General features: G+C 37.0%; 1 protein-coding gene across 1 annotated transcript in view; it reads right to left on the bottom strand.

Annotated features, from left to right (window-relative positions):
* ABCA13 (ATP binding cassette subfamily A member 13) overlaps window positions 1–27,339 on the bottom strand; it is a 161,822-nt gene that overhangs the window by 6,624 nt on the left and 127,859 nt on the right. The window contains exons 47-50 of the mRNA XM_030444664.1: window positions 21,377–21,527; window positions 13,803–13,937; window positions 9,779–9,882; window positions 6,656–6,748 (exon numbers count right to left, since the gene is read on the bottom strand). Of these exons, the coding sequence (XP_030300524.1) occupies window positions 6,656–6,748; window positions 9,779–9,882; window positions 13,803–13,937; window positions 21,377–21,527 (483 nt within the window). The remainder of the gene's footprint in view (window positions 1–6,655; window positions 6,749–9,778; window positions 9,883–13,802; window positions 13,938–21,376; window positions 21,528–27,339) is intronic.

The raw sequence follows: 27,339 nt of genomic DNA, 5'->3' as shown, positions 1-27,339 counted from the left end.
ACACTGGAATAAAGTGGAGTCAGCTCTATACTGATCAGGCAGTCCCCTGGCTGCCTTCCCAGTGCTCTTTCTAGCCTTGCAGTTGTCATGGAAGTGGATTTAGATTGCAAAGGTTGAAAATTCTTATAAATGCCAAGTAGAGGAACTGCCATTTGAGTTGGTCAAGTAGTACTAACTTCTCAAATTTTCCCTTCTGCCTGTTCCACAGAGATCCTTGCTTACAGATTTGAATGGGGTCAAGAAGAGAAGGTGCTGAAACACTTTCTGGCCCTACAGCTGAGGCTGTTCACAAGCGATCCCTAGAGACACTAGCCCAGTGGCTTTTTAAGCTTGACACATTAAATCCTGTTTTCTGTGAAGGGTGAAAAAGAAAGTCCATTACACAGAGACTTCTATTTTCTTTAAAAAAAAAAAGAAAAAAATTAAAAATCTGTATTTTCACTCAAAGCCCTTAGAAGCTTACTTACCTACAAATGAACAAAACAAAATCTAGAAACCAGTGTTTTAAATTACAACATGGTCCAGCAGGATCAGTTAACTGAACCACACTTTTCCAAAACTCATTTGCCATCTCTTCTCTACCCTAGCAAAACTGCTGAATGAGACCTCAGGAAATCAAGAGCTTGTCCCTATTTCCTAAACCCTTAAGAATGATGGAAAGCATCTAATCATCCACGTTTGTTTGGTTTTCCACTAATCAAAGATTACATTTCCTGGAGAATGTTGTGCTATACATATAGATAAAAAAATTGCAGGTCCCAGAAAGCTTACTGGTGGAAATATAACATGCATACTTTATGTATGTGCTAGTCTGATTGATCAAAGAATTACTTCAAAATGACATTGGATAGTGAAGTAAAAAAAAACCAAAAAACATTGGCACTTAATATCTGCAAGGAACTGCATCTTTTAGAATAAATGTCATAAATCAAAGAGGGGGAATAATTTGTTACTGTGCTATTTGCCCCTCTGCTTTGGTTTCTATTAACTTGCAGAAAGATATCGTTCTATCTGCCTAAATGAATAGGCTTCATCTAACTTAGTTATTCCACTATGATTGATGAAGCAAAGGGTACAGATTCAGGTCATTCCCCTTACACTAGTGCAATTTACAAAGAGAACAAAACTTAAGACTGAAAACAAAACACCTACGAAACAATTGCAGAAACAAAGATTAAAATTAAATTATTTAAAAACATACATCATACAAATGTAATTATTTTATATATTAAGTGGCAGCCAAAAATATCTAGGAAGGAAAAAATGTTATTTTTGTAGTTGTTATAGTTGTTTTTTTAAAAAATGCTACAAACAAATGCAAATATACTAGCAGTTGCAAAATGCTAATTCCTTATGCAATTATTCAGAACAACGTCTGTATTGCTGAACAGATAAACTTGAATAGATGCAAACAAACAAACATAAAAAATAAATCATAAAACCTGTCTTCCATATACTATTCACAGATTTTGTTTAATTGTTTTTAATTTATTATGATTTTTCCAATAGAAACATGAGAACAGTTATTAAAACAATGTAACCTTTGTTCAAGTACATGTGCTATTTGTTCACATACACTCCAGGCTTTCATATCAAGCCATCTAAAATAAATTTCTATATGCAATTATATCATTGCAATAACAGTGACAGCCTCAGGTCATAAGTAATGCAGGGTACAACTTTGCCTAGCTCTCTGAATGAAGGCATTTAAGGGCTTAGGCATGATGTCCAAATATGTAGTAAAACTCAAAAAATCTTGTTAATTTATATATATGTGCATGATGTCCAAAATCTGTCTGTATTTGAGCTTGTATGTCTGCATATATGAGCAAGTACCAGAGATCTGTTATTCTTGCATTATTTACATATTTCATTCCCAGAGAAACAGGAACAGCAGCACTGTAATTCTGCACAAGGCTGATGGTACAGCCTACAAAGAACCAAAATGGTTTCCTCAAAGTACTTTCTGGGCCTCAACAATGAAAAAAGAAGAAAGAAGAAACATTGTCGTGGCATTTCTATCAATGCTTCCTGGTGAATTTGTTTTTTTAAATGTGGTGTGTTTTGAAAAGAAAACAATCCCCCCCCTCCAAAAAAAAAAACCAAACCAGAAAACCCCAGGATATTACACAGTATTAAAAGGGCCTTATCAACACTTCAAAGTCAAATGATTCTTCAAAAGTGCTAGAATGAAGACAAGCTTTGAATTAAAATTTAAAGCACTGATATATTTCCATTATGTAATAAGCTTTACATCATCACTTCCTATCTCTTCATGAAATCACTGTCATGAGTGCTTTCCAGATATAGTGGAGGTACCTGCTGAGACAAGGGGCTTTATTCCATCAAAAATCTAGAAAATATTGCAAATAAGATAGAAGTTTAATGAGAAAAACTTTCATGGTTCTGGTACAGTTGTGGAGAACCAAATCCTACCCTTCCATCTCAGTACACCCCTGTGATCTGTGGTAACTCAGACTACACTTTTTACCACTACTTTCCTAACTTCTTAAGAACCCACCTTGAGACCTAGGACTCCAGTTTGCAGAAGGACTTTGTAGTACTTTCAGAAAAACCCACAGCTACAGTGAGTAGGCAGGCATTGTACTTGGAATGCAGTGTTAAACAAATGGAAAATACTTAGCCATAAACTGCTTGAGCTGTCTACCCAAACCCTTTTAACTTTAGCATCATGCTTCAGTTGCCACTCTATAAAATGGGAATAATTATTTCAAATCCAGTTTCCCAGAAGTATTGAAGAAAACACAGATTTTGATATTTATTAAGCACTGCTCCAGTTGATGCTGATAATATTGTAGAGACAGGTTTGAAAAATGTCTAGTAAAGCAATACACAGATAAAATACTAGAGAAAAAGAAGGATATGAAACCTTAATTAGCTGCTGATCATAGAATGAACACATACACAAGTATAATAGAGTGTCCTGTGGAAAACATTGTACAAAAGAAATAATACATTGTACTGCATATGCACAGTGTGGCAGAATTTATGTTGCACAAAGTTTTATGAGAATGCAATGATATTGTTTATTCTGATCTCCTAACCTACATGTTTTTAAAGTTGTGAGAACGTTTTTCTTCAAACTTTCCTCTGGGAAGATAAAGAAATAGCTATTTCTAGGAATTTGTTTTCAGGTCAACAGGAATAAAATTTATATTCACTTCTATATTTTTATGGCATGTAAGATATTTACTGCTGGTATATCTGTTAGTATGATAACCCTGTTTCCACTGAAGTCTGAAATATTGATGAGATCTTTACACTTAGCTCTTTTTTCTATTTAAGGGATCTATATATGAGTTTGAGAAAAGCAATAAAACATTCTCAGCCTTTTAAAAAGAAAGGCAAAGTGTAAATAGCTTGCCAACACATTTTCCATTTTAACTGTGCTATAACAAATGAATTAATTGTTGGATAATTTAATCAGTTGGTGTGCTGATAGAATTTGAGCAAGGACTTGATGTGTGTCCAGCACTTGAAAAATTGGTATGGGTTTTTCAGCAATGAGAAGTCTGTCCAGATGGCCCTAGAATGAAGGATAGTATTCAAATTGTTGCTCCCAAAGGGTTGGCCAGCTGTATCTAACATGGAAATGCTTCTGTGAATTTTTAAAAAAACATTAAGTATAATGGAGAACACTGGAGAGACCATTTAAATGTAATCCATTCACAATTTAGAGTAATTGACTCAGTTGGCAGGAGTCTTCCGAAATTAGGTTTTAACGGGCACAACTGCTGAAACATCCATCTCATACAAACTACATTTAGAACGAAGATGCTAACTTTTTGGAAATTTTTCTTCAGTTTGTTCTTTCCAGCTAACACCTTTCTTGGCAAAACTCAGAAATTTGCCACCTGCAACAAAAGGACTTCCTAAAGAAGTTTAACACTTGTTATTCTACTGAGAAACATTTGAGGGTATTTTAAATATGCTTAACTATGCATAAATAAATTCAGGGCTCAACAGTAGGGAGCAGAAACCCAAAGCCCTATATTTGTAGTGAAAAGACATTTTTTGGAGAAGCATTTTGTAACAAGCTTGCCCAAGAGCTGGAAAAGAGCTCAAGCCTCACACATTAGAAGCAGCATGTGTCACTTTTTATATCCCTATGAAGCTTTTATGTTTCACATTAGCGTCTTCCTGGAGCTCACCCATACCCTTCATAGCAGAATTTTGTACTGCCATCTGACAAAGCTGTGTTCAGGCCAAGATTATGGTCTTTCACATCTGCCAAAGGCTGAGAGAGTAGTGAGAGAGAAAGCTTAATCCTTGAAACTTCCCACTGCAGCAGAGAAGCAAATTTAAAAGGGCCCCAAGGAAGAGTCATTAAACCTTCATCATGCATCCATCAAAAAGATGATCATAATGTGACTTTAGGCTGGAATGGTACTAAAAGAAAAGCAAATAAAACCATTCTGAAGATTTTCATCAAGACACAATCTCCAGGAAAGGAAGGAAGAAAATGTCATTTTAGTGGATGTACCTACATTTAAAAGAGGAAAAAAAAGTCTTGAGACAGGCATTGCATGAAATATCAAAACATGTTCCTACTGTTATTTTTTACAATATAAGACTCATTCTATCATAAATAAAAGCTATAAGGAAGTTTTCTTCAGTTCAAGAGTTCCTACAGTGTTTAGATTTCATTTCTTCTTCCAGTCTTCAAAGCTAGATGAGGTTACTTGTACTTGATTTTTAAATAATTGTTCAATTTGATTTGCAGGAGCAAACTGAAGACAAACTAAAGGATATCAAGATCTGCTTATAGATAAAAGCGAATTAGAAAAATAAAAAAATAAAAGAAAAGGAGTTCTGAAATCTAACAAGAAAAGCCACTATAATCCACAACTATGGTCCCCATTAATTTATTTTAGTACTATTCTTGCATATTAATATATGCAATATATTAACAAATACATTAACAATTGCAATTTTATATTGCAATTATATGCAATAATACAATATGTTATATTCATAATATAATAGATATATAAAATATATCTCTATATATCTCTATCTATAATCACTAGCATATTGATTCACACACATAGCACACTAGAGCACCATGAAAGAATGATTTCTGTAATACAATAAATTTAGATTAAATCAGATGCATCCAAATCTGTTTTTCTTATGCTTTCCTTCACTTACATTGCTTTGTGGAACAGTTTTGTTAAATACAATGTAAGGTGGTGGGATTTTCACTGTGAGATTGTTCCAGCTGAAGTGGAAAGTGAGGTAAAATTAAAAGTTGAAAATAATATGGAACTTAATTATTCCTTTGGTTTTATTAGGAGTAATAAATTTAAAAATCCTGCTTCTCTTCTCCTTTCACATCTCATGAAGATGCAGAAGTGCTCCATAAAGTGCATAGCAATGTATCTGGAAATATTCTTCAAATACATTTGGAACATTAATTATACAGAGGTGATGGGTTTGGTAGTCCCCTAACAATTAGTTTATTTTTTAGGTATGTGATATTACCTAGTGATAATAGCAAAGACGAAGAGCTAGATAGAAAAGAAGCAGAAACTGCTGAAGACCTCCTTCCCATGCTTCCAGAAATTGAGGCAACTCCTCTCTGAAAGTTATACAAACATACAAAGCTGGCTATGATCATGCATCACAATCAGAAATATAGATGCAGACCTCATTTTCTTCCCCATCCAGTTTGTATGGTCTCTAGCTGAAAGTTTGTCATGATGCAAAAAAAAAAAAAAAAAAATTGGAAGCAGAGAGCTTGTTAAAGTAAATGTTTATTGGGCCTGTCATGCTAATGTAGCTGCCAAATCAGGTCCTACACTTCTGCCCCAAGGGAAGGACAGGAAGCTATAAGTGGCTTAAGGAACAAGAAGTTATCTGAAACACATCTGCCCTATACCTGTGGCAGGCAGCAATTCCAAAACATTTCTGTAGAGCTTGTTTCCACTGTCAAATGTGTCTGCACTTGAGCACGCTAAATGCTGAGTAGCTTTGCCACTTGGATATCACAGCTGACTATCCAGGTGTCATAAAAATTCTACTTATTACTGAATGTACATGTTCTAGCTGTAAGTGGTAGCAGCACCTTTCCCCTTGGCTTCAGATCCTAGGGTGGTTTGAACCTGTGCTCTAAATAAGCATCTTCATTAACAGATATTAAATTTATTCATTAGCAGTGGTCAAGCAGGAGAGAGGATGCACAAGGAAAAGGATGCAGAAAAAAATAGCATAAGTATCTGAATCTGGCAGAGGATTTAGTAGGACACGAAGATGGTTCAAAATACATTGTCTTACTGGCTTTTGACCTGTTAAAAAGTGCTTCTTCCTACAAGAAAACTTCACAAGGAACCAAAGATTATTTCATCTCAAGATGTTGAATTCTCACAATGCATTTCTCAAGTTAAATGCAGAAATGCTTCAAGATCTGTCTCTTTCAATTACCACTAAAGACTACAACCATCTTAGCAATGCTGTATGTCAATTTAGATTGCTCAGATATCCTAATAGTTGTTTTTTTTTTAACTTCAGTGATGGCAGGAAAAGAAACATGTGCTTAGCCATTGTAAGCATTTATGTCATGTCACTATTAAAGTGTCTAGCCAGCACTTAGATTGAATGTAGCTGCAGAAGGTTTGATGTTGACAAGTAATACCTGTTTTTAATGTGCTGGGGAGAACCAAGACACTTGAAACTTCCATTGACCATAATAGCAAGCCGCGTGCAGAGGGCTTCACATTCTTCCATACTACAAAATAAAGTGGGAAAAAAATAGTGAAAACACAAAACGTTATTTATACCTAACCTTAATTAAAATGGAAGGAATCTGGGCAGTTGCAAAGATGGGTACACAAAACCTTTGACTTCAGAGGCAGCGGTTTAAAGTGTAACCCAAGTCATTACATACCAAAAGTCATTACTACATGACAGCTAGAAGAGAGCCCTAAAGCAGGATTTATGTTCTTAGTCCAGAATTAATTGGACAATTCAGGCCATAATACAAAGGTTTTATTGCAAGAGGAAAATACCTGATAGGCAATCTCAATGAGTGCAAGAGCCACGAGCTCTATTATTCCATATAATATCTGTTTGTAGTCATTCTGAGCTAAAGGATAGAGGGAGAAGAATTGAAGCCTGTTCAGCTTGCCTCCTGTACTTACCCATAAGAAGTAGTTACCCTTAGTCAGGTTGCAAGATAAAAGATGCAAAACTCTACAGTCCAAACAGAATTTAGGTCATGAAAAGCAGCTGAAGAGAAATGCAGGATCCCATCAAATGCAGCTGTTTCCAATGATAAAGATAACTTTGATTTGTAAAGCTTTGTGCAGAAATGTCATTCTCCATAGGTGGCCCTGCTCTGGCAGGGGGGGTTGGACTAGATGATCTTTCGAGGTCCCTTCCAACCCCTAGGATTCTGTGATTCTGTGATTCTGTGATTCTGTGATAGTATACAGAATTCTGCAAGTTCTTCCAAATAATTGCTTTAGACATAGGACATCAAAAGGCTAGAGCACCTCTTTTTTGAAGACCAGCAAGAGTTGGGATTGTACAGCCTGGAGAAGAGAAGGCTCCAGCAAGCCGCCCAGTACCTGAGGGGGGCCTACAGGAAAGCTGGGGAGGGACATTTTACAAATCTATGAAGCAACAGGATGAGAGGTAGAAGTTTCCAGCTGGAAGAGGGCAAATTTAGGTTAGAGATTAGAGAGAAATTCTTTAGTATGAGAGTGGTGAGACACTGGAAAAGCTTGCCCAGGGAGCCTGCTGATGCTCCCTCTTCTGAAGCTGGATAGGACTTTGAGCAATCTGGTCTAGTGGAAGGTGTCTCAGCCCATGCAGTAGGGCTGAATCTTGATGATCTTAAAGGTCCCTTCCAACCCAAACTATTCTACAATTCTATGCCATATGCATCATCTCAAGCAGTCTGATATTCTTGCGATTCACTGCTTGCTCTTCCCAGTCCTTCTGAGACAGCTAAACAAGAGTTGTCCTCTGTGCCTCAGCCATGTGCCACTCAAAATGCTTTTACTGAACAAGCATGGCAATTAAGGCCCCTCCTTAAAATAGGACAGGGATATGGTGAGAACTGCCAAACCATAATATTTGAGAAAGATGGGGAGAGAGCTAACTAACATATCTTCCCACAGATCAGTAAGTTAGCTGAGCCTTTGGAGTACAGTAACTCCTAATGTTCCTCTTGGTGCAACACTGCCCAGCTGTGGAAAATTAACACAATTTAGCCCCGTACAGAAAATTAGTACAATCTCACTCCTACACCCCAAAACACAAGTTATAGATTGTCTCTTAAATGTAAATAAATCTACCTCAAAAATTATTTTTCATGCAGGCAACCATCTCTACATGTTATGCACTTATTTTCTGATATGCATGAAGATGCACTTTATAAGAAAATTACTTCTAGAAGCAGGCTTTGAAAGAATCTCAAATAAATCTCTCATGGTCTTCAGCAAAGAGTATAAATAGTGTAAAATAATTTGTCCTTCCTCCACCCTGGCACAACAATGTCTTATTAATTAGAAATGAAATGTTTACACTACCAAAGTATTTACAACTCCAAGTTGTTCATTTGTAGAGCTAAATGAGTAATTAGTAACAATCTGATGGATTCTGTTTGTTGTTTGTTTACAGCATATTAGTAATGAGACCCCAGTTCTCTTTTGTTTAGCTGGTGTTTGACATTGAAGGGTTCTTAATCTGGACTGAAAAGTCAAAGCTGTCTGTTTCCTGAAAACCATTTGAAATGCACAACTTGTGTTCCCTAAGTAAATGAGCTGGTAAACAGTTGGGAATCAAATTCAGACATATTATTTTCAAAACTGAACTTCCATAAATAGAATACTAGAAACATTTGACAGCATTTTCTCCACAAATAATCTAACACACACATGTGGAGAGACAATAAACAGATTTTGAGAACATCTGAAAAAAAAATTAACAATATCTAGAAGATACTGAGTGAAGTTTTGCTGTATTCTTTTATGGATTCACATATCCTTCAAATCTCTAATTGGCCAAAATGTTACATTGCTGCTTTAATTAATTATTTCTGTCCTGCCTGGGCACGTTTTCATGATCTCTCCCTCACTTAAAGCCATTTTATATATAGTTATGCATACTATACTGCATTCATAAGAGAACAGTGAATTTTTTTCCATTTTATTATGTCACAAAGCAGTGTTGATGCTTCTTCAGTTAAACTGAGATAGCAATAAGCATATCAGAGAACTGACAAGATGTTTAATGTAGTTAGACTCTTCTAAAAAGATAGGGTCACTCCTTCCATTTCCAGTAGTGCATACAGAGAATAGCTGAGGCGTCTGTCTTTAGAATGCCATGGCATTTTCATACACTGATGCAAACCCAGAATGCTTTATTAACTCAGAAGAGGGTTTTCCACTCTCACCTCCCGTTGTAAGAATTTGTGAAGTGGGCAACTGCAAAAGCATAAGTGGTGTTCCGAGCAAGAAGAGACACAGAAAACCTAAACAGAAAGAGTGTAGCAAAGGAAGAATTCATTGCATCATTTTTGTTCTTGGTTCTGCACTCCCTTAAGCGATTCTAATCCCTGAAAATTAAATATAGAAAGTATTAAGGATTTAGACAAGTTTAATTTTCATGAGCAGGAAGGATTTGCCATAAAATACCAAGATTTATTTTGTGTTTCACACCAGGGTGAGCATGTCTGCAGAATATATTCTTTTGCCCCTTACTGACAGCAGGTGAGGCGAAAGAACACTGGCTGCTGGGATAAGGGCTTTACCTGTGGGATGTCAGCACAGCTGCACAACCATCCTGAACTTCCTTCAGTATGGTTTTCCAAAGGTAACGTTTAGAGCAGGGATCCATCCCAGAGCTAGGTTCATCCTACAGGAAAATTACAATACAGGTGCATGGGAAACATACCACAGACGCAGTCCAGCATGAAAAATTAGCAAAGTTCACAATAAAATCATGTTTTTCTGTAAGAAAATCTGCATTTTCAGGAGGTCAATTAAAACACATCCTTATCAGGGTGGGGTTTTTTTTTCATTTTTCAGTTTCATTTCTAAATTTGTAGAAGGCACTTTTTATTAAATAATTTTTATATATAAAAAATGTTCATATATTATATAATAAAATAGCAAGTATTATACTATTTATAAAGATACTACATGGTAGATAAATATCTATGTTTAGTCGTATACATACACACATGTAATTTTTTAAGAGAAGAGAATTGTAGGTGTTTTTCCTCATTTTCTGGGAGTTTAGTGCCTGTCTCTGTTCCATCATCCCCAAGTCCTTCTCCTCAGAGCTGTTTTGGGACTGCACTAAAACACAAATAGAGGCTGGCTGGAGGCTGGATTGAGAACAGCCTGGAGGAGAAAGACTCAGGGGTGGTCGTTGATGAAAAGCTGAACATGAGATGGCAATATGTGCCTGCGGCCCAGAAAGCCAAATATATACTGGGCTGCATCAGAAGAAGCATGGCCAGTATGTTGAGATAAGTGATTCTCCCACTCTACTCTGCTCATGTACACCTGGAGTACTCTGATCAACTGGGGAGTTCCCAACAGAAGAAGAACATTTATGTCTCAGAGCAAGTCTGGTGGAGGACCACAAAGATGATCAGAGGGCTGGGGCACCTCTCCTATGAAGCCAGGCTGAGAGAATTGGGGTTGTTCAGCCTGGAGAAGAGAAGGCTCCAGAGAGATCTTATAGAAGCCTTCCAGTATCTTAAGGGAACCACAAGAAAGCTGGAAGAGCATGTAGTGATAGGACAAAGGGACAATGGCTTTAAACTAAAAGAGGGGAGATTTAGGTGAGATACTAGGAAGATATCAAAGAGATATGATTGATTAGAAATATTGAGGAGGCTGAGGTTCTCAAGGATTTTTTTTCATCAGTCTTCTCTGGCAAGTGCTCCAGCCTCATCACAAAAACCACATCAGGTGAAAGCAGGGACTGCGAGATGTAGTTCCTAAGCCTTTTTCCATAATATTTGAGAGATGATGGTGGTCTGATGAAGACTGGGAAAAGTAGCATGGCCCCTATTCTTAAAAACAGGAAAAAAGGCAGCCTGGGGAACTACAGGCTGGTCAGTCTCACTTCTGTGCCTAGCAAGACTATGGAACAGATCCTTCTGGAAAATCTGCTGGGGTACATGGAAGATAAGGAAGAGACTGGTGACAACCAACATGGCTTCACTAAGTGAGACCAGCTTGGTGACCTTCTATGACAAGGCTACAGAGACGATGGATAGTGGCAAAGCACTTAATGTCATCTATCTGGATTTGTGCGAGGCATTTGACACTCTCCCACACAACTTCCTGGCCTCCAAACTGACAAGGTGTGGATTTGACGGATGGACCACTTGGTGGATAAGTAATTAGTTGGATGGCCACATACAGGGAACTGTGGTCAATGCTTCAGTGTCCAAGCAGAGGCAGTGACGAGTGGTATTCCTCAGGGATCCGTATTAGGACCACTGCTGTTTAACATCTTTGTTGCAGACATGGACAGTGGAATAGAGTGTATCCTCAGCAAGTTTGCTGATGATACCAAGCTGTCTGGGGTGGTTCACACCTTAGAGTGGAGGCAGGTTATCCAGAGGGACTTTGGCAGCCTAATGAAATTCAACATGGCCAAGTGCAAGGTCCTGCAGCTGTGCTGGTGCAACGCCAGGCATAAATACAGTCTGAGGGGAGAATGGATAGAGAGCAGCTCTGAGGAAAAGGACTTGGGGGTGGTAGTAGATGAGAAGCTTGGTTTGAGACACCAAGTGTGGGCTTGCAGCCCAGAAGGCCAATTACATCCTGGGCTGCATCAAAAGAAGCATGGACAGCAGGGCCAGGAAGGTGATTCTGCTCCTCTACTCTACTCTTGTGAGACCTCTCCTGGAATACTGTGTACAGCTTTGGAACCTCCAGCACAGGAAATATAGAGACCTGTTGGAGAGGGTCCAGAGAAGGGCCACAAAGATGATCAGTGGGTTGGAGCACTTCTTCTATGAGGACAGGCTGAGAGGGTTTAATCTTTGAGGACCCTTTCAAGCCAAATCAGTCTATGATTCTCCCCTACAGGCATATCTGCCTTGGGCACAAATAAGTGGAGAAGTCCAACAACTCCTGTCTGCCTGCACTTCCTAAACCATAGCCAGAAGTGCATAATATATTTGCATTCAACATCTTCCTGCATTTACTCCCAGAATGCCATCAAGAGGAACTCACCCATGGTGGAAAGTAACTAAGTAACAATGTAGTTAGTGTTGCCCAATGCAAACAAAACATCCAATCTAATGCTTATTTTGGTGCTTAGTTAACAGTGGCAGAGATTGAAAAAACTCAGTTCAATCTCTTATTATCTGTGGATAGCTAGCAAAGAGAATGTAAAAAGCAATAAAAACAAAGCAACCCACTCTATTACCTAAACTCATAGCTATGATCCTAAATGTAATCTAGAAGTAGTTTCAGTGGTTTATATTGGTATCTTTGCTTTCACACACTTACAAAAAACCAGCCTTTTAAATACAGAGCAACGCATTTAAAATCTGCTAACTTTCTAAACCCAGCTAAATGTTTTAAAGAATTTGACGTGTTTAGGTACTTTTCTTTCCTCTTGTCATTACATATGCAATAGTCAGTGCCCTGCAGCAAGAAGCAAGAGACTTGCAGTAGCATGCTGTCATAAAAACATTAGAAAACAGTGGGAGCTTTTTCTAAAATAAGGAGAAAGCACTGATTTAAGGTGATCTCCTCCTTTTACTAGCTGAACCGGGGTCAGTTTAAGCATAAAACATAAATAAAATAATTCAGCTCTGAAGTGAGGTGATGATAGGAAGTTGGAAGCAGTAAAATGTGTCTCATCTTCCAAAACATGAATCCCTTGAGAACACCAGTTATATCTGGTTCCACTTAGTCTGCAATCTGTTACTGGAAGTGCTATTTTCCCCCCTAATTCTGGGAAAGCAGATTCCCTCCAATGGTTCTGAAAGATTTGTTCCACTATTGAACTTCAAGCCAAGGCTTAAGAAAAAGTTGTTCAATCTGGTGAAACAATAGGCAATGATAAGATAGAAAATGTGGCATCATGATAATACGCTCCCAAATTATTTGCTCTTGAATACAAAATACATGGTTTAAGCTGGAAAAGCCAGACAAAGGCCTAAGTGAAGAGTAGGATACAAATAAAATTGCTTGCATTCAAGTCTTCAAATTAATATCATTCAGGAGTATTAGGTCAGTTGTGTGATTTGTGAATCCAACAAAAATGTAAGAAAAAGTCAAATTTATGAAGCATGACATAGCATGGAACATGAGTATCCTGAAAAAGCTGGGTCAGTAATCAATAACATCAGCTCCAAAGTTCTAATTAAAATAATATCTTTAAAGGAGCCAGTAGAACTGTTCATATCTATTTTTATAATGTTATATACAAAGCAGAGAATACATAAAGAATTAATATATTTTATATTAAATTATTTTCTCCTCTTCTACAAAAGGAAACCTCAAGAAAATTATATATCCATTTGGGCCATGTGATAAAACAATTGCATTTGTGCACGTTTAGGGCCCTCTTTTCCCCTGATCATCTGATTGTCTCAATGAGGAAAGGAAAAAAAAATAAAAGGAAAGAAAAGAAAAAAACAAGTCCACTATTTTTGTCAGTAATGGAAAATAAGTGTTTATACAGCAGAGCAAAGAGGATAGTTGTACATCCATGTATCACTTCCTAAATTATTAGGGAAACATACAAGAACAAAATTCAAAGCTGTTTATCATGGGCACAGTATTACCTTTACTCACCAATAAGAGTATTTGGGGTTTACCAACTAAAGCCAGAGCAGTAGAGAGCTTCCTCTTTGTGCCAGCACTGTAGGTTCTCACCAATTTGTCAGCATGGGCATTGAGGTGTAACCGGTTAACAAGGTCCTCTGCAACCTGGGGTTTAGAAATTTGAAGGTCAGCAAAGATGAGCCAGGTTAGGTGTTGTTTGTGCTTAGACTGGAAAGAACACTCTGTTTATCCATATTAAGCAATTTACATGTATTTTCTTTACTTACCCTTATTTACTGCACATTATTAGTTTTGAATCCCAGACATAAAAAAGCTGCTCCAGGACCCCTCAGTTCTCCAGAAAGAATAAGGATTTTCTTATATAGAAAATTTGACTTTGTCATTGCTTGTAACAGTCATTTGCATTCACTGCATGTTGATAGGTCAGTGATCTAAAATGTTGCTTATTTTAACTCATTATTTGGTATTTATTTGATCAATTATCTTAGTGACTCCAAAGCAGGAGACAAAATTCCATATCAGACACAGAAACATTCATATAGCAGAAAATCAAGTCACAGGTCAAGGATTTAAAGTTTCTTAAAGACAAAAGGTAACTTAGTGTTAAATCAATATACATTTCTAACAACTGAGAGGGGTAAGCTGACCCTAGCTGATTTGGTTGTAATTGCTTAAACAAGTCTGTGTGATCTGAGTAAGCTGGACAGGCACATAAAAACAGCTGGAGACAGTGTTCATGCTGTCCTCTGTGGCCTTTCTTTACCTAACAGAGACAGTTCTAATGTACAAGGCTCACTCAAATGTTGGAGAATTTTAAATCTAGCAAGAGCTTTGCTCCACCTATATCACCAATCACTGCTGGACCATCAAGAGAAACCTCATGCAAGAACACAAGAAATGCAGCAGCATTTTTTTCTATTCACCACTGCCAGATAGATGCACGAGCAAATAAATCCAGAGATAAAAGAGAAAAAACACTTGAGTAAGCTAAACTTTACTGTAGTACTGAATCATGTATCAGGTATTAACATAATGCTCTTTGTAGGGAGCAACATTAAAAAGAATTGACTTTGCAAGATCTACAATTCCACACATAAAATCTTCCCACCTATCTGGTATGTACTCAAGCTTTCAGTGCACAGATACCCATGACTATGCCATCTCCTGATTTTGTACAAGGAGAGAATCCTAGCAAGGATTCTAGGAATTTTGCAACATAAGGTTTACTTAAAGTAAAAAGAGAGGGGTGAGAGTAATTTCATAGTACCCACTTTGCCACTACTTTGGATGTGCAGATCTTTAAAGATTAACCTTGCAGGTCATTGCAGCACACATCACAACATGACTAGATATCTAGGGTGTGCTTGTTTGGTGCAAAATATATCACAGAATCACAGAATTGTCACTGTTGGAAAAGACCTCTAAGATCAACACATCCAGCTACGAACATCCATCACTCCAAATAAAATATATATTTATCAATATCTGTACCATCTACTAGAGCATGTCCTGAAGCTCCTCATCTACGTGGTTTTTAAAAAACTCCAGGGATTGTGATTCCTCCACTTCCCTGGATAGCCCATTCCAATGCCTAACTACTCTCTCAGTAAAGAAAATCTTCCTGGCATCTAGTCTAAATCTCCCCTGGTACAATGTCAGGCCATTTCCTCAAGTCACTGTTCACTTGAGAGAAGAGGCCAGCACCCACCTCCCTACAACCTCCTTTCAGGTAGTTGTAGAGAGCAGTAAGGTCTCCTCTCAGCCTCCTCTTCTCCAAACTAAACATTGCCAGTTCCCTCAGTGTCTCCTCACAGGGCTTGTTCTCCAGACCCTTCAGTATCTTGGCTGTCCTCTGAACTCACACCAGCGCCTCAATTTCTGTATGGTAATGAGGGTCCCAGAACTGGACATAGTACTTGACATGTGGCCTCACCAATGCCAAACACAGGGAAAAAAACACTTTTTCTGCTGGCCACACTGTTCCTGATACATATGATTCCTTGGCCACCTGGGCACATTGCTGGCTCATATTCAGCCAAATCTCGATCAACACCTCCAGGTCTTTTTCTGCCGGGCAGCTTTCCAGCCACCGCTCCCCAAGTCTGTAGCATTGCATGGGGTTGCTGTGACCAAAATGCAGGACCTGACACTTGGCCTTGTTAAACTTCATTTTATTGGCCTTGGCCCATGGGTTCAGCTTGTTCACATACTTTTGCCAAGACTTCTTCCCCTTGAGTCGATCAACACTCCCACCTAACTTGGTGTTGTCTGCAAATTTACTAAGGAAGCATTTAATGCCCTCATCTAGATCACTGATGAAGATATTGAACAGGACTGGACCTAAAACAGATCTCTGGAGAACACGACTGGAGACCCATTCACATACTGGATTTAACTCTGTTGCTCAGAGCTCTGTGGGCGTGGCCATGTACCCAGTTTCTAACTCAACAAAGAGTATCCAAAGAGTATCAAAGTAGAGCAGATCACAACAGCAACATAAAGGTAGTATTAGCCAGCTTTGTTCCTCCTAATCATTTACCAGCTGCACCAAAAAATCCTGCTATTCCTAGTGTCCTTCTTAACCCTTACATTTCCAGGGAGAACATTTCCAGGACAAACTTCAGCAAATATAACACAGAACTCGTTCTTCCTTTTCTTTTTTCTTTAATGTATGTCAAGATTTCCAGTAATAACAGTCTCAGCTGCATTCCTATGACCTAAAAAGCAACAAAAACCTCATTTGCATGGAATTAGAGGTGTTATGTATATTGTGGAGGAGTCTGTACGTCTCCATTATAACTTCATTTATCTGTATAACCACCAGTATCTTTGGGTTTCTATGATTTACTATGAAGTAAAAATGAATATCCTTTTAAAGTACTTTAAACTAAATTCTGAATTGAACATGTGACAAATCTTTAAACAGACACACACAATTATGCAAGAGATTTACAATTCTAATGGTTTCTTTCCTTTAGGGAATGTGAGATATATACACAAGCACCTTTCTCTCTCTCCTTGTCATATTAATCATGATGTTCTATTTCTGGTTTCAATTACTTTAAGCAGTGAAGAGTAAGGAGATACATCAATTTATTTAGTAAGTTAACAACATTGAGGCCAAATTAAAAGACACAGTTATACACAAATATGTATATCTTGAGTGCATTTGAACCATAAAGATGTTTTACATCTAGTCATGGCTGTAGCAATGTGTTTAAACTCTTTCCTTCCTCCTCCCCTCATCCAATACAGATTATACCAGACTTCACAGCTAACAATTTACAGCTAACAATTTCCCAGTATTACTTAAAATTATATATTTTACATGCATCAGTTTGAACATATTTAGCAGAAGTTGGCTTTCCCAAAATTAATTTGGACTTGTTCCCCTACCTCTGGAAAAGGCATTGGAATGAGCCCTTCGGCATGTAAAATCAAATTTTCCAATACTTTGTCCATTTCCTAATGACTCCATTCATTCCAGAAGAGGCAGTAAAGGAACTTGATTTTTTGCACATGTTAATATTCCTGGGAGTGAATGTTGAGTAGGAACGGTGTCCTCTATCAACCAGGGAACCTCACTTAAGCCAGGGATCTTACCTCACTGAAAAGGAGCAAGTGATGCTACTTACGTAACAGCTAATGCTAATGGTTTTCCACTCTTTTTTATAGCTACCATTAATAAACAAGTAAAAAATTAAGTAGTGCTGAGAGTTATCAGTTAGCATGTCTGACAGAAAAACTTGAGGGTTGCAAAATCTCGATCTATTGGAAGACCAGAAATGTGATAGCATGTCTATCCTGACTGGAATGGCAGTATGCATCAACGTGTTAATTTTGCATTATTTCTGACAAAACAAAATACGATGAATTTATTCTTCTATTTTGTTTTGAAGAAACACTCATAAAGCAAGCCTGACCTAATACTGAAAATACGTATCATATCTAATACAAAAGTAATAAGCATAGGATGAAATCATAGAGTGATCTTAAAAATAACTATACGCTTCCAAAACAGACAATGATAGTATCAGGTTCTGACAAAGTGAATGCAGCACAGTTTGAACATCCTAAATAACAATAACTCATCAATTCCATAACAAATAGTACTTACTCTTGTTCCGAGTAAACTCAGAATTGTTAGATTTCTTATGTTAGGAAAGTGTATACTCATGGTTAACCTTGTAGGGGGAAATACTACTTTACTGTACACATTGATTCTCCTTGGGATTCAAAAGACAAAACAAAACAGAAAAACCAAGCCCCATCATGCATGCAAAGAATAAATGAATTCACATATTTCTGTTTCCTGCAGCTACAGAATTTATAAGGAATGTACAAGTCAAGGAGATTCCAGTGTCAGTGCAAAAATCTTCCTGGAGAGTCATTGTAAAGACAAATCATTCTGACATTCCAAGAAGTTGCCTCTGAATGTCTGATGAAGTTTTTTTTTTTGACATGGTTTTAATGTTATATTTTTTTACAAACTCTACCCTGTCTTTTGGAACAAATTGACATACTGAAACTTGATGTATTTAAGAAACAAAAATAAGAACTAAAAACACTGTGTTAAAATGAGTCTCTGTCTGAAGAGCTGAAAAGCTCTAATTTTTCCAGTGTTGCATCAGAAAGAAACTTTCAGAGCAGGTTGGAAAGTAAAGTATAACTTCACATTACATGAGCTCAGCGCTGATAGCAAATGACCCATTTTTCTCCTCCTTTCCCATCCAGTTAATTACTGTTTTGGAACATTAAGTGCACTCAACTTTATGTCAGGCACTTAGCTCCTGCTGCTGATAAATCTGTCTAGAAAAGGATTTGATCCTTGAAGTTCGTGCTTCAATAGGTTATTTTAGCAGCAACACATCCTGTAAGTCACCTGTGTGCTTGCTAGTTTATTAAAAAATGAAGCAAATGTGTATTGCTTTCCACTTCAAAAGCATGTACTCTCCAGAATATATCCTCTAGAATATTTACCACGTTTGCATAAACAGTCCGTGGTAAACATCCAGAGGCAGGCTTGAAGTGCTGTATCATAGGCAAGAGGGAATGAGAAAATAACAGCTTACGTTTCCATACAGCTGCCATTCCAAAGCATTCCCAGACCTTATTTTCTCTATAGGCAACTAAAATGCACACTTTCTCTAGGCAACAGCCATTTCTGAGTTGAAACACAGCATCTGTTCAACACTTGACATCAATGCCACATAGTCAGAAGAGCCTGCTGACAAAAACATTTGTTTTCCTCTGAGAGATCTGCATTTCTGTATTTAAAGAAGGTAAACCATAGTAGCTAAATATTATTTGCAGGAACTCTTTGATGCCTTGATTCCAAACATATGGCAACAAAGTCTGCTTTGCAATCTATGAAGACAAAAAAATAGGACAACTGAAAGGAAGGACAGTCTGTATCGCAAATGTGGAACTAAGGCACAGAAGGTTCCCCATCAAGAATTGTCTAAGGCTACACCTACATCATCTAACACCCAGGATAATCAGAAGATTAGCAGTTATCTTCTCCCACTGCACCACAGTAACATAATTCATCTCTAAATAATACAGACTTCATTTTGATCCACTTGAAGCAGGACCCATGTGGGAATTACTGCACCATTTGAAGAACTATTCCCCAAAATGTTTTTGAGAAGTGCCATTGGAATAGCTGTGTTCTAACTGCCCAGGGAATAGCTGGATCTGATCATAAAGTGGAAGCTCTTAGGTATGCCAATTATTCATAAACTTCTGCATTTGATATGGGTTTTATGAATGCCACATATTTCAGCAAGAACACTATTCTCACATTATCTACAGAGAAAGTATATGAAGCCATGTGACCCTTGTGGCTCCTCACTGAATACGCACAGTAATCAACATTTGCAGTAGTTTTTGTTTACATATGCACATGCAGAGAGACACCCTGAAGGCACAGCATGGAAATCTATTGGTGTTGCCCAGCTCACCACAGTCTGGAAAACTTCCCAGGCACCTGAGAAAAATTCATTGCAGCATGGGACATTGTGACTCATGAAACCCAAGTCCTTAAGCACACCACAGATCTTTCTTCATCCACAAGCTTCTACATAGCTCCTGCTCCTCACCCTCCAAACCAATTGCTGCTGGGAGGACAAATGACCAAATGACTACTCATCAGTCCAGCTGTAACAGCAAGATTCATTTGCACACACACAGACACACTCTCTTCTGCCAACTGGAGTTGATGGGGCTTGCACAGAATGTAAAATTAAAGTGCTAACAGCCCATCATAATATATGGATCAGTTCACACTTCTCAAAGCTACTGTTTCCACTTGTCTGCAGGTGAGACACAAAGAGAAGATTATGACACCAATAAGAAGGTACCTGCCAGTGCCACCTGAACTGCTTTTCCTCACACCTCTGAGTACTAAAGTAACACAACAGCTGAGCACCTGCAAGTCCAGGAGTCAGAAAGGTGGCACAGTGGTAGAAGCCCTACTCAGCTCTCCCTCAAAGACACACGTCTTGGCAAATTCAAGTCAGTTATGAAAGGAACCCTTTCAGAAAGGCTATTTTAACTGTGTGGAAGTCCTTCTTAGCCTACCTCATTGGCTAAGGGACAAGGGAGACAACAAGCAGCATTCTCAAGGTTACACGGAGAATCCTAGAACAACTATATGGACTTATCTATGCACCAGGAATGACAGACAGTAATTTTGTATCACCCTCTAGTTTTCTCATGCTAATAGACGTGCAACTAAGGACAAGACACTGAGCTACTAAAGTCCAGGGCAGATCAGAAACTTCCATCTGCAGAGACAGAAAAAAACCCCCCATTTTACACTACATCCCTTTGGTATGTAATTTCTGATACTGTCTGACAGATTACCTCAATTATAGAAAAAAAAAATGTACTGCTTCCTATTCATCATAGCTACATCTGTATCTGTAAATTCAAAACCTCTCACTGACATTCCCAGATATTTTCATTATCTGTGCTAGTAAGGTCTTGAAGCACTATCTGATGGGGCTTTGCCCTCCTCTCCTTGAACAATTCCAGGCCTGGTATGCCAACTGGAATAGTTTAGCAACTGCTCCCAGCAAGTAGTTTGAATGCAGTCACCATCTTATGAAGTTTAAGACATTCACTGTCAGAGTGCTGGCAGCTGACATCTCAGAACCCAAATGCTCGGTTTATTTATATAACCATTCAACAATTTTTGATTCTTTCAGAGTTTAATCCCACCTCTGAAGAAAGGTTTCTCAGAGATGCATGACTCAGAACACATGATGTTCCCTTACAGCTCTCTAAGTTTGATAATGAAGGTATTGAACCATTAATTTCATTTTCTTTAGAGTTTTTGTGCCTGGGATTTAATTTCATTAGTATTATTTTACTACCCTCAGTGATGCTATTGTTTTGAACCGGCAGAAAAAAATCCATATTGTTTAAATAAAGTACTGGTAATGAAAAATTTTATTACTAAATCTGTTAAGATGAAAAATTAGATATTCTCTCATGTAAAAGAAAAGTACTGTTGTTTTATAAACTACACAATCCAGCCTGGCTTTAGCTCCCCCTTAAAATCTGCTCTGGATAGTTACCTTACGGATATCCGGTTTTGAAATTCCACGCAGTGTGCAGTAATAATAAAGATGCTCCCAACCAGTTAAAAGTTCATCGAGGGCATCTTGCTGTGGACAATAGCCAATGAGAATTCCTTCAGAGCCAGCAGACAGTATATCCAATTCAGACCTGTTTAAAGAAATAGCCAAAGACTTGAATGTTGTTTTTAAAAACCACAGTCCTGGGTTTCACCCTTGGTATACAGTCTTCAAAACAAACACACTAATGCTTGACTCCATAGACAAATGAGTTTGAATCTCTTCCCTGTGATCATTTACCATGGTACCACCCACACACAACAGATGCTTTTTGTCCCTTTCAGATCAGCAGTGTCACCCATGCATCACTGTTCTAACAGTGTGAGTGTCAAGGGGAACAGATCAGCACAGGATCACAGCACTATGAGAGTCAATTCTTACCAGATTTACCTCCCTTATCTTTTTGGTAGACCTTGCTCCAAGATGTATTTCAAAACCACACTGCATGCATCACATTCAATATTAAATGGGCAGTAGATGAGAGACAGAGAGGGAAATGTTGCTATGTATTCCTTGTGTGTCTGTGCAAATGCTTGCATTCACTAACCAGGAGTCAAACAAAATGTAGAATATCAAAGCCTAGTAGGTTAAAAAACAATACAGGAAAACAGCATAAAATTATCCAGATTTAAGAGACTTTGGCCACCACTTTGTAGATGTACATTATTACTTGAAATTATATTCATTGCTAAGAAGCAAGCTTGATTGCAAGGGTGTCTCATTATCCATAATGACTCTAAATCTATCCTATTTATTCCAACATTTAATTCAACATTCAATGATGCTGATTTACATGTGCAGAAAAGACCTGTCAAAATTAAGATACTTAATGATAATAAGATATGAACTTTGAAAGAGAAAGTTTTAAAAGGTTCTGAGCAACAGAGTGGTTTTCCCCTTAGTGGTTTTATAAATTTCTGACTAAGAGAACTAAATATATGATTAATCATTTAGACACAAAGTAAATGTATTAAATGTAGGATCTAACAATACCAGCACTGGTGAAAATATAAATATGTATCTCATTTTAAAAAGATCCAGGAGTCTGGGGAGAAAAAGCAAACACAAGTTCTTCATTTTACATAATGAACCACAATATCAAAATATATTTTAATGCTATCAAAAAATAAATTATCATGATTATGATGATACCTTGCTGGGGCTAATTAGAATAGTCCTTTGCTCTTAATGGCAAAGATACAAAATTTTAGTGTTTTTTCAGGTTTGGATGATGTCAAGGAAGTTAACTCCCTCTAGGTATCTCTCTAGACAAAGGCTTAGCAAAGAAGAAAAGCAATGACAGGGGTAAGAGGATAGCAGAACTGTACCATCCTCATTAATATAACTATTTCTATATTATTTTAAATGAAATCTTTATATAGTTCTTGTCAGTTCAGTTTCCATCCATATCTAAATGAAATTTAACATTTTTTAGTGTCTTCTCTACCATAATATATAGACTGATTAATGTTGATTTTTTGCATAACCAGTCAGAAGCATTGGACTCCTTTTTTAATGAACTCTAACGAAGTGAAACACTATCCACGGTGAAATGCTATCTGGATGCTGATGAAGAGAGAGATGTGTCTGAGCTTTGTTCTAGTAGGAAGATTAAGGCACACTAACAAGGTTTCATTATGATGCAGCTTCTGTCTTTGGAGAAACAGAAGACTGGGCTTTTTGGTAATATGCTAAGTTCAGTCACAAGAGAACAAATCACACCCAGGGGTAATTTCAGGGATGTTTACTCAGCATGAACCCTGTAGCTGGATAGAAACATCTAGTCTGGAATGGGTCCATACCATGAAGAACAAAAAATAAGTATGCATGACTGCAAAAAGTAACAGACAGCTAATGTTCTTCAGCTAGAATTATATTAGACAATAATTACTCAGTTTGCATCAGGAAATACAAGCACATCAGCACCCTCAGTGCTAACTTCAGGGAGATTTTAGTGTTGTGTCTCCCATAAAGCACACAGTTTTTGATGAACAGTATCACACCCACTGACCTTTAGCTTTCATTAAGGAAGAGTACAGTGAGAACAGATCATTTAATATTTTTAGTCATTTTGGTTCTTATCTTGCAACTTCATCCATTAGTGCTGACCTTGAACACTTGGAGTCCCCATTAATAAAGATATGCTAATGTATTCACTACAGGCCTCATGGATCTAATTTTTTTCCATCTCTCTATCAAAGCAGAAAACAATCTAACCAGAAAAAGAAAAAAAGAAAAAAAGAAAAGAAAAAGAAAAAAAGGAAAAGAAAAAGAAAATAAAAAAGGAAAAAAAAGGAAAGAAAAAAAAAGAAAAAAATGAAAAAAAATAAAAAAAAAAATAAAAAAAAGGTATATGAAGACTATAGCCTTGTATTGAGACGTATTTGGTATGTATAGCACAATGACTACTCCTGTCTCAGCAAATCACTGCTTTCTAAATAAAAAAGCTGGAGCTCATCCTTCAGCTTTGGTTAGTCAGATCCTAGGTTTCTTTTTAATATTGAAAGAATAGATGAAAGAAAAACAAAGCATAATTTTAAATTATATTACATATCTTGGAATAGAAAACTGCCCTCATCTCTAAAAATTTATTTTCTTTGAAATTTAGTTAATTTCTCAGATTTCATTTTCATGGGTCTAAATGAAATTAAGGCTTCATGTAGTGATGGTATGACACCAGAGAACCTTTTCACTAAATGATGTACTGTAGATACTTTACCTTTTTATAAACAACAAAAAAACAATAATTCTGATGCCATCTATCAATTTATAATCCTCTTCTTCCTTAAGAAATATCTGCATATGTTATGTAATCAGAACAAAACTGGAAATATATTGTTGTAATATTTTCTGAAATATAGATTAACATGCAGCAAAATGCTGATTTTTTTTCCTCTCGAGCTACGGAAAAACAGACATTAGTTTTCTGGGTTTTAATTATCAGCATGCTAGCGCTTCTCACTAGGCCATTCCTATAAACGTTAGGACATGCAAGAAGAAAAAAAAGTCAGCTCATTTTATAAATAAAGAGAGAAAGAACATTTAAGTACCGATTACAAACCCTCTCAGGCTTCTTCACCACAGAACAGTAGAAACAATTAACTCCTCTGTTTATTACAGAGGTTAGGTTTGGTTTGTATTTGTTCCATAGCTTACAAGTAGCTGTGGGGTGCTATTCAAATGTACACCTCAGTTTCAAGTTTCCAGACAGAATTCAACTGGAACAGACTGACCAGAGAAGCTGTGGATGCCCTCTCCCTCAGAGTGTGCAAAGCCAGGTTGGATGAGGCTTTGAGCAACTTGGTCTAGATGAGAAGTATCCCTCTCCATGGCAGGGAGGTTGGAGTAGATGAGCTCTAAGGTCCCTTCCAGCCTCAGACATTCTGTGATTCTATTATTTATAGCCCCTCAACATCAGACTTATGGCTGGTTTTGGAAAAAAAAATTATTCTTAACTCTACTGTGCACTGTGATTCACTTTTTCTGAAGTTTTGAATTCAGCTAAAATAAAGGTAATTATATATATATATAGCACTTACGATGGATTCTGAGGAGAGATAAATTCAATTAATTAGGCAAAATTAAGTATAAATTTACAAATTGCAAAAGTAGTTAGACATTCCATTGTACTCTTAACTGAACATTCAATTCCATGCATACTAATGCTCAATTAATGTAAAAATCAAGGTTAAAATATAATGAATGTAACTATAGCTTAATTATAATTAAACTAATTATACTGATATACAGTGTAAAAACAGCTATCTCAGCCATTATATTGATGTAAATTTATTCTGCTTTTCAAGCTAAGCTATTTGAAATACATTTTTAATTATTTATCAAGATGAATATCAGAACTTTCAAAAGACTCCAACTTTCAGCTATAAAGAATTATTTTCTTTTTCCTTCTTTGGAGAGTAGTTCTTTGGTCCTATGACTGTAATTCAACAGCTGAGATGACTGACATTTCAAATAGGACAAGGAGTTGCTGCCATGGAGGGTCTCTCTGTGCAGAAGAGAGATGGAAGTTCGTGGGAGATAAATTAATTATGTGAGGAAGACTGCCAAATGCTCCAGTGGGGCAACATCTGAACACGATGATACCCAGCTCACCTATTTCTTCCCTTTGCACTGCAAGAGAGACTTTGCTATAAGTATGAACTTAAACCCAGCTCTATTCAACAAACCACAAAAGCAAAGACTGCAAAACTGAGAGTGCAAAAAGGCAATCAAACCAATATTTCCATTATTTGTTATTTTATACTGATCTTGACAGGAAACTTTGACTGTGTCAAAGGATTTTGACACTTTCTCTTCCAAGCTGTGGGAGGCTTTATGATATAGAGTGACTGAAGAACCTTTAGACACAAATATGGAAAGGGGAAGGAAACAAAGAATCAACAATGTATGCTTAAAAATGTACAGTGTACATAAAAAAATCTATCCTATACATTAAAAAAATGAAAGAAAAATGGTGGAACAGATGTACACCATCTGATGATACATCAATGAGGCAGAGATTCAAAGACAATGAAGATCTGCATTATTCTCCTAATTTTACTAATTTTTAAGTATCAGATTTTCTTAGTACATATTTAATACAGACATTATTGTCTTCAAATTATTTCCCAGAAAAAGTAATAACAAAAATGTCTGTAGGCTTATACACCAGAATTTAATTAGCGAGCTCATACAATGGTGGCAATGTAGTTATGGCAGTAGAGATAGCATAAGACAATCTGAGTCCATTTGTAGAGCAACAGAGAACACAAAATATCTTCTAAATGTCAAGTGGGCCATGCAGTTAAATGTTTTGCATATTCAACAACTTCTTTGTATGGATATTGTTCAAAAGCCAGAGTCTCTTAATAATTTATAGCACTATATTTTGTAAATACAGGTAAGTAACCTTCATGAAAATATTTTCCTTTCTAACCATTTTTCTTTTAGCTTTTAATACTTTTACCCTTGACCAGAGGGACTGCTGGTACTTCAACATCAATATTTTCTTTCCACATCTTCCAAAGTAACTGACTGAATGCTGCTGCTGTCTTTGGCACTCTCTAATACTGTGTTTGCAAATATCCCTAATACAGAGACATTCTATATGATAATAAGTTTTATGTTTCATTTGGACAGATATGTCAATGATAATGGCAATGTTAATGAGGTACACAAACTAATAAAAAAGGCAAAATCCCCTGTCAATCATATTTTGCTATTATCTTCACGAGCTTGGCTGTGGTTGGTGATAAATTCCTATTATTTCCCTTTCTGAACTATCTTTATCACCTCACATTTACAGCCAGAATGGGATTGCAAAGGCTAGCTGGTGCTTAAGAACATTTTCTGCAGCAGGATATAAAAATAAAAAAAGCAATCAAGTTTTCAGTGGTCTGCTCAACCTGTAAACTATAAATGTACGTCTGCCATATAAAAGGTAAGATTAAAAATTTAGCCACACAGTGCTTTTAAAATGTCTATTTGATTTTTTAGTGTATCAAAAAAGAAAAGCTTAATAAAACCCGATCAGAAGCCTTCCCTTTCCCAAAGGAATGCCCCCATAAAGAAGAATGGAATTAAAATATGATTTGCAGAAGACATAAAGTTAGTGCTAGTATTTAATAAACATTCCTACTTAATAAGACCTCTGTGAATCTCAGTGATATTGAAAACTGTTACATAACATACAGCTATTTTTTTCTTCCTTTTTACTTAGCTTTTGTTAAGAAAACAGCAACAGTTTTCTTTCAGATTTTCCTAAAGTCAAATAAATCTTTTAGAAGTACTTGAAGATGTGAATCTGTTCTTCTGCCCTGTTAAAAAGGCAGCTGCCACTCAGAAGTACATTTCCCTTATTTTCTTTGATAAGCAAGAAGGAGCCCCCTGAATACAACTTGATT

The sequence above is a fragment of the Calypte anna genome, chromosome 2 (genome assembly GCF_003957555.1).
Source record: "Calypte anna isolate BGI_N300 chromosome 2, bCalAnn1_v1.p, whole genome shotgun sequence".
Taxonomy (NCBI): Eukaryota; Metazoa; Chordata; class Aves; order Apodiformes; family Trochilidae; genus Calypte; species Calypte anna.
The sequence above is the reverse complement of the archived record's forward strand: the minus strand, read 5'-3'. Positions and strand labels throughout refer to the sequence as shown.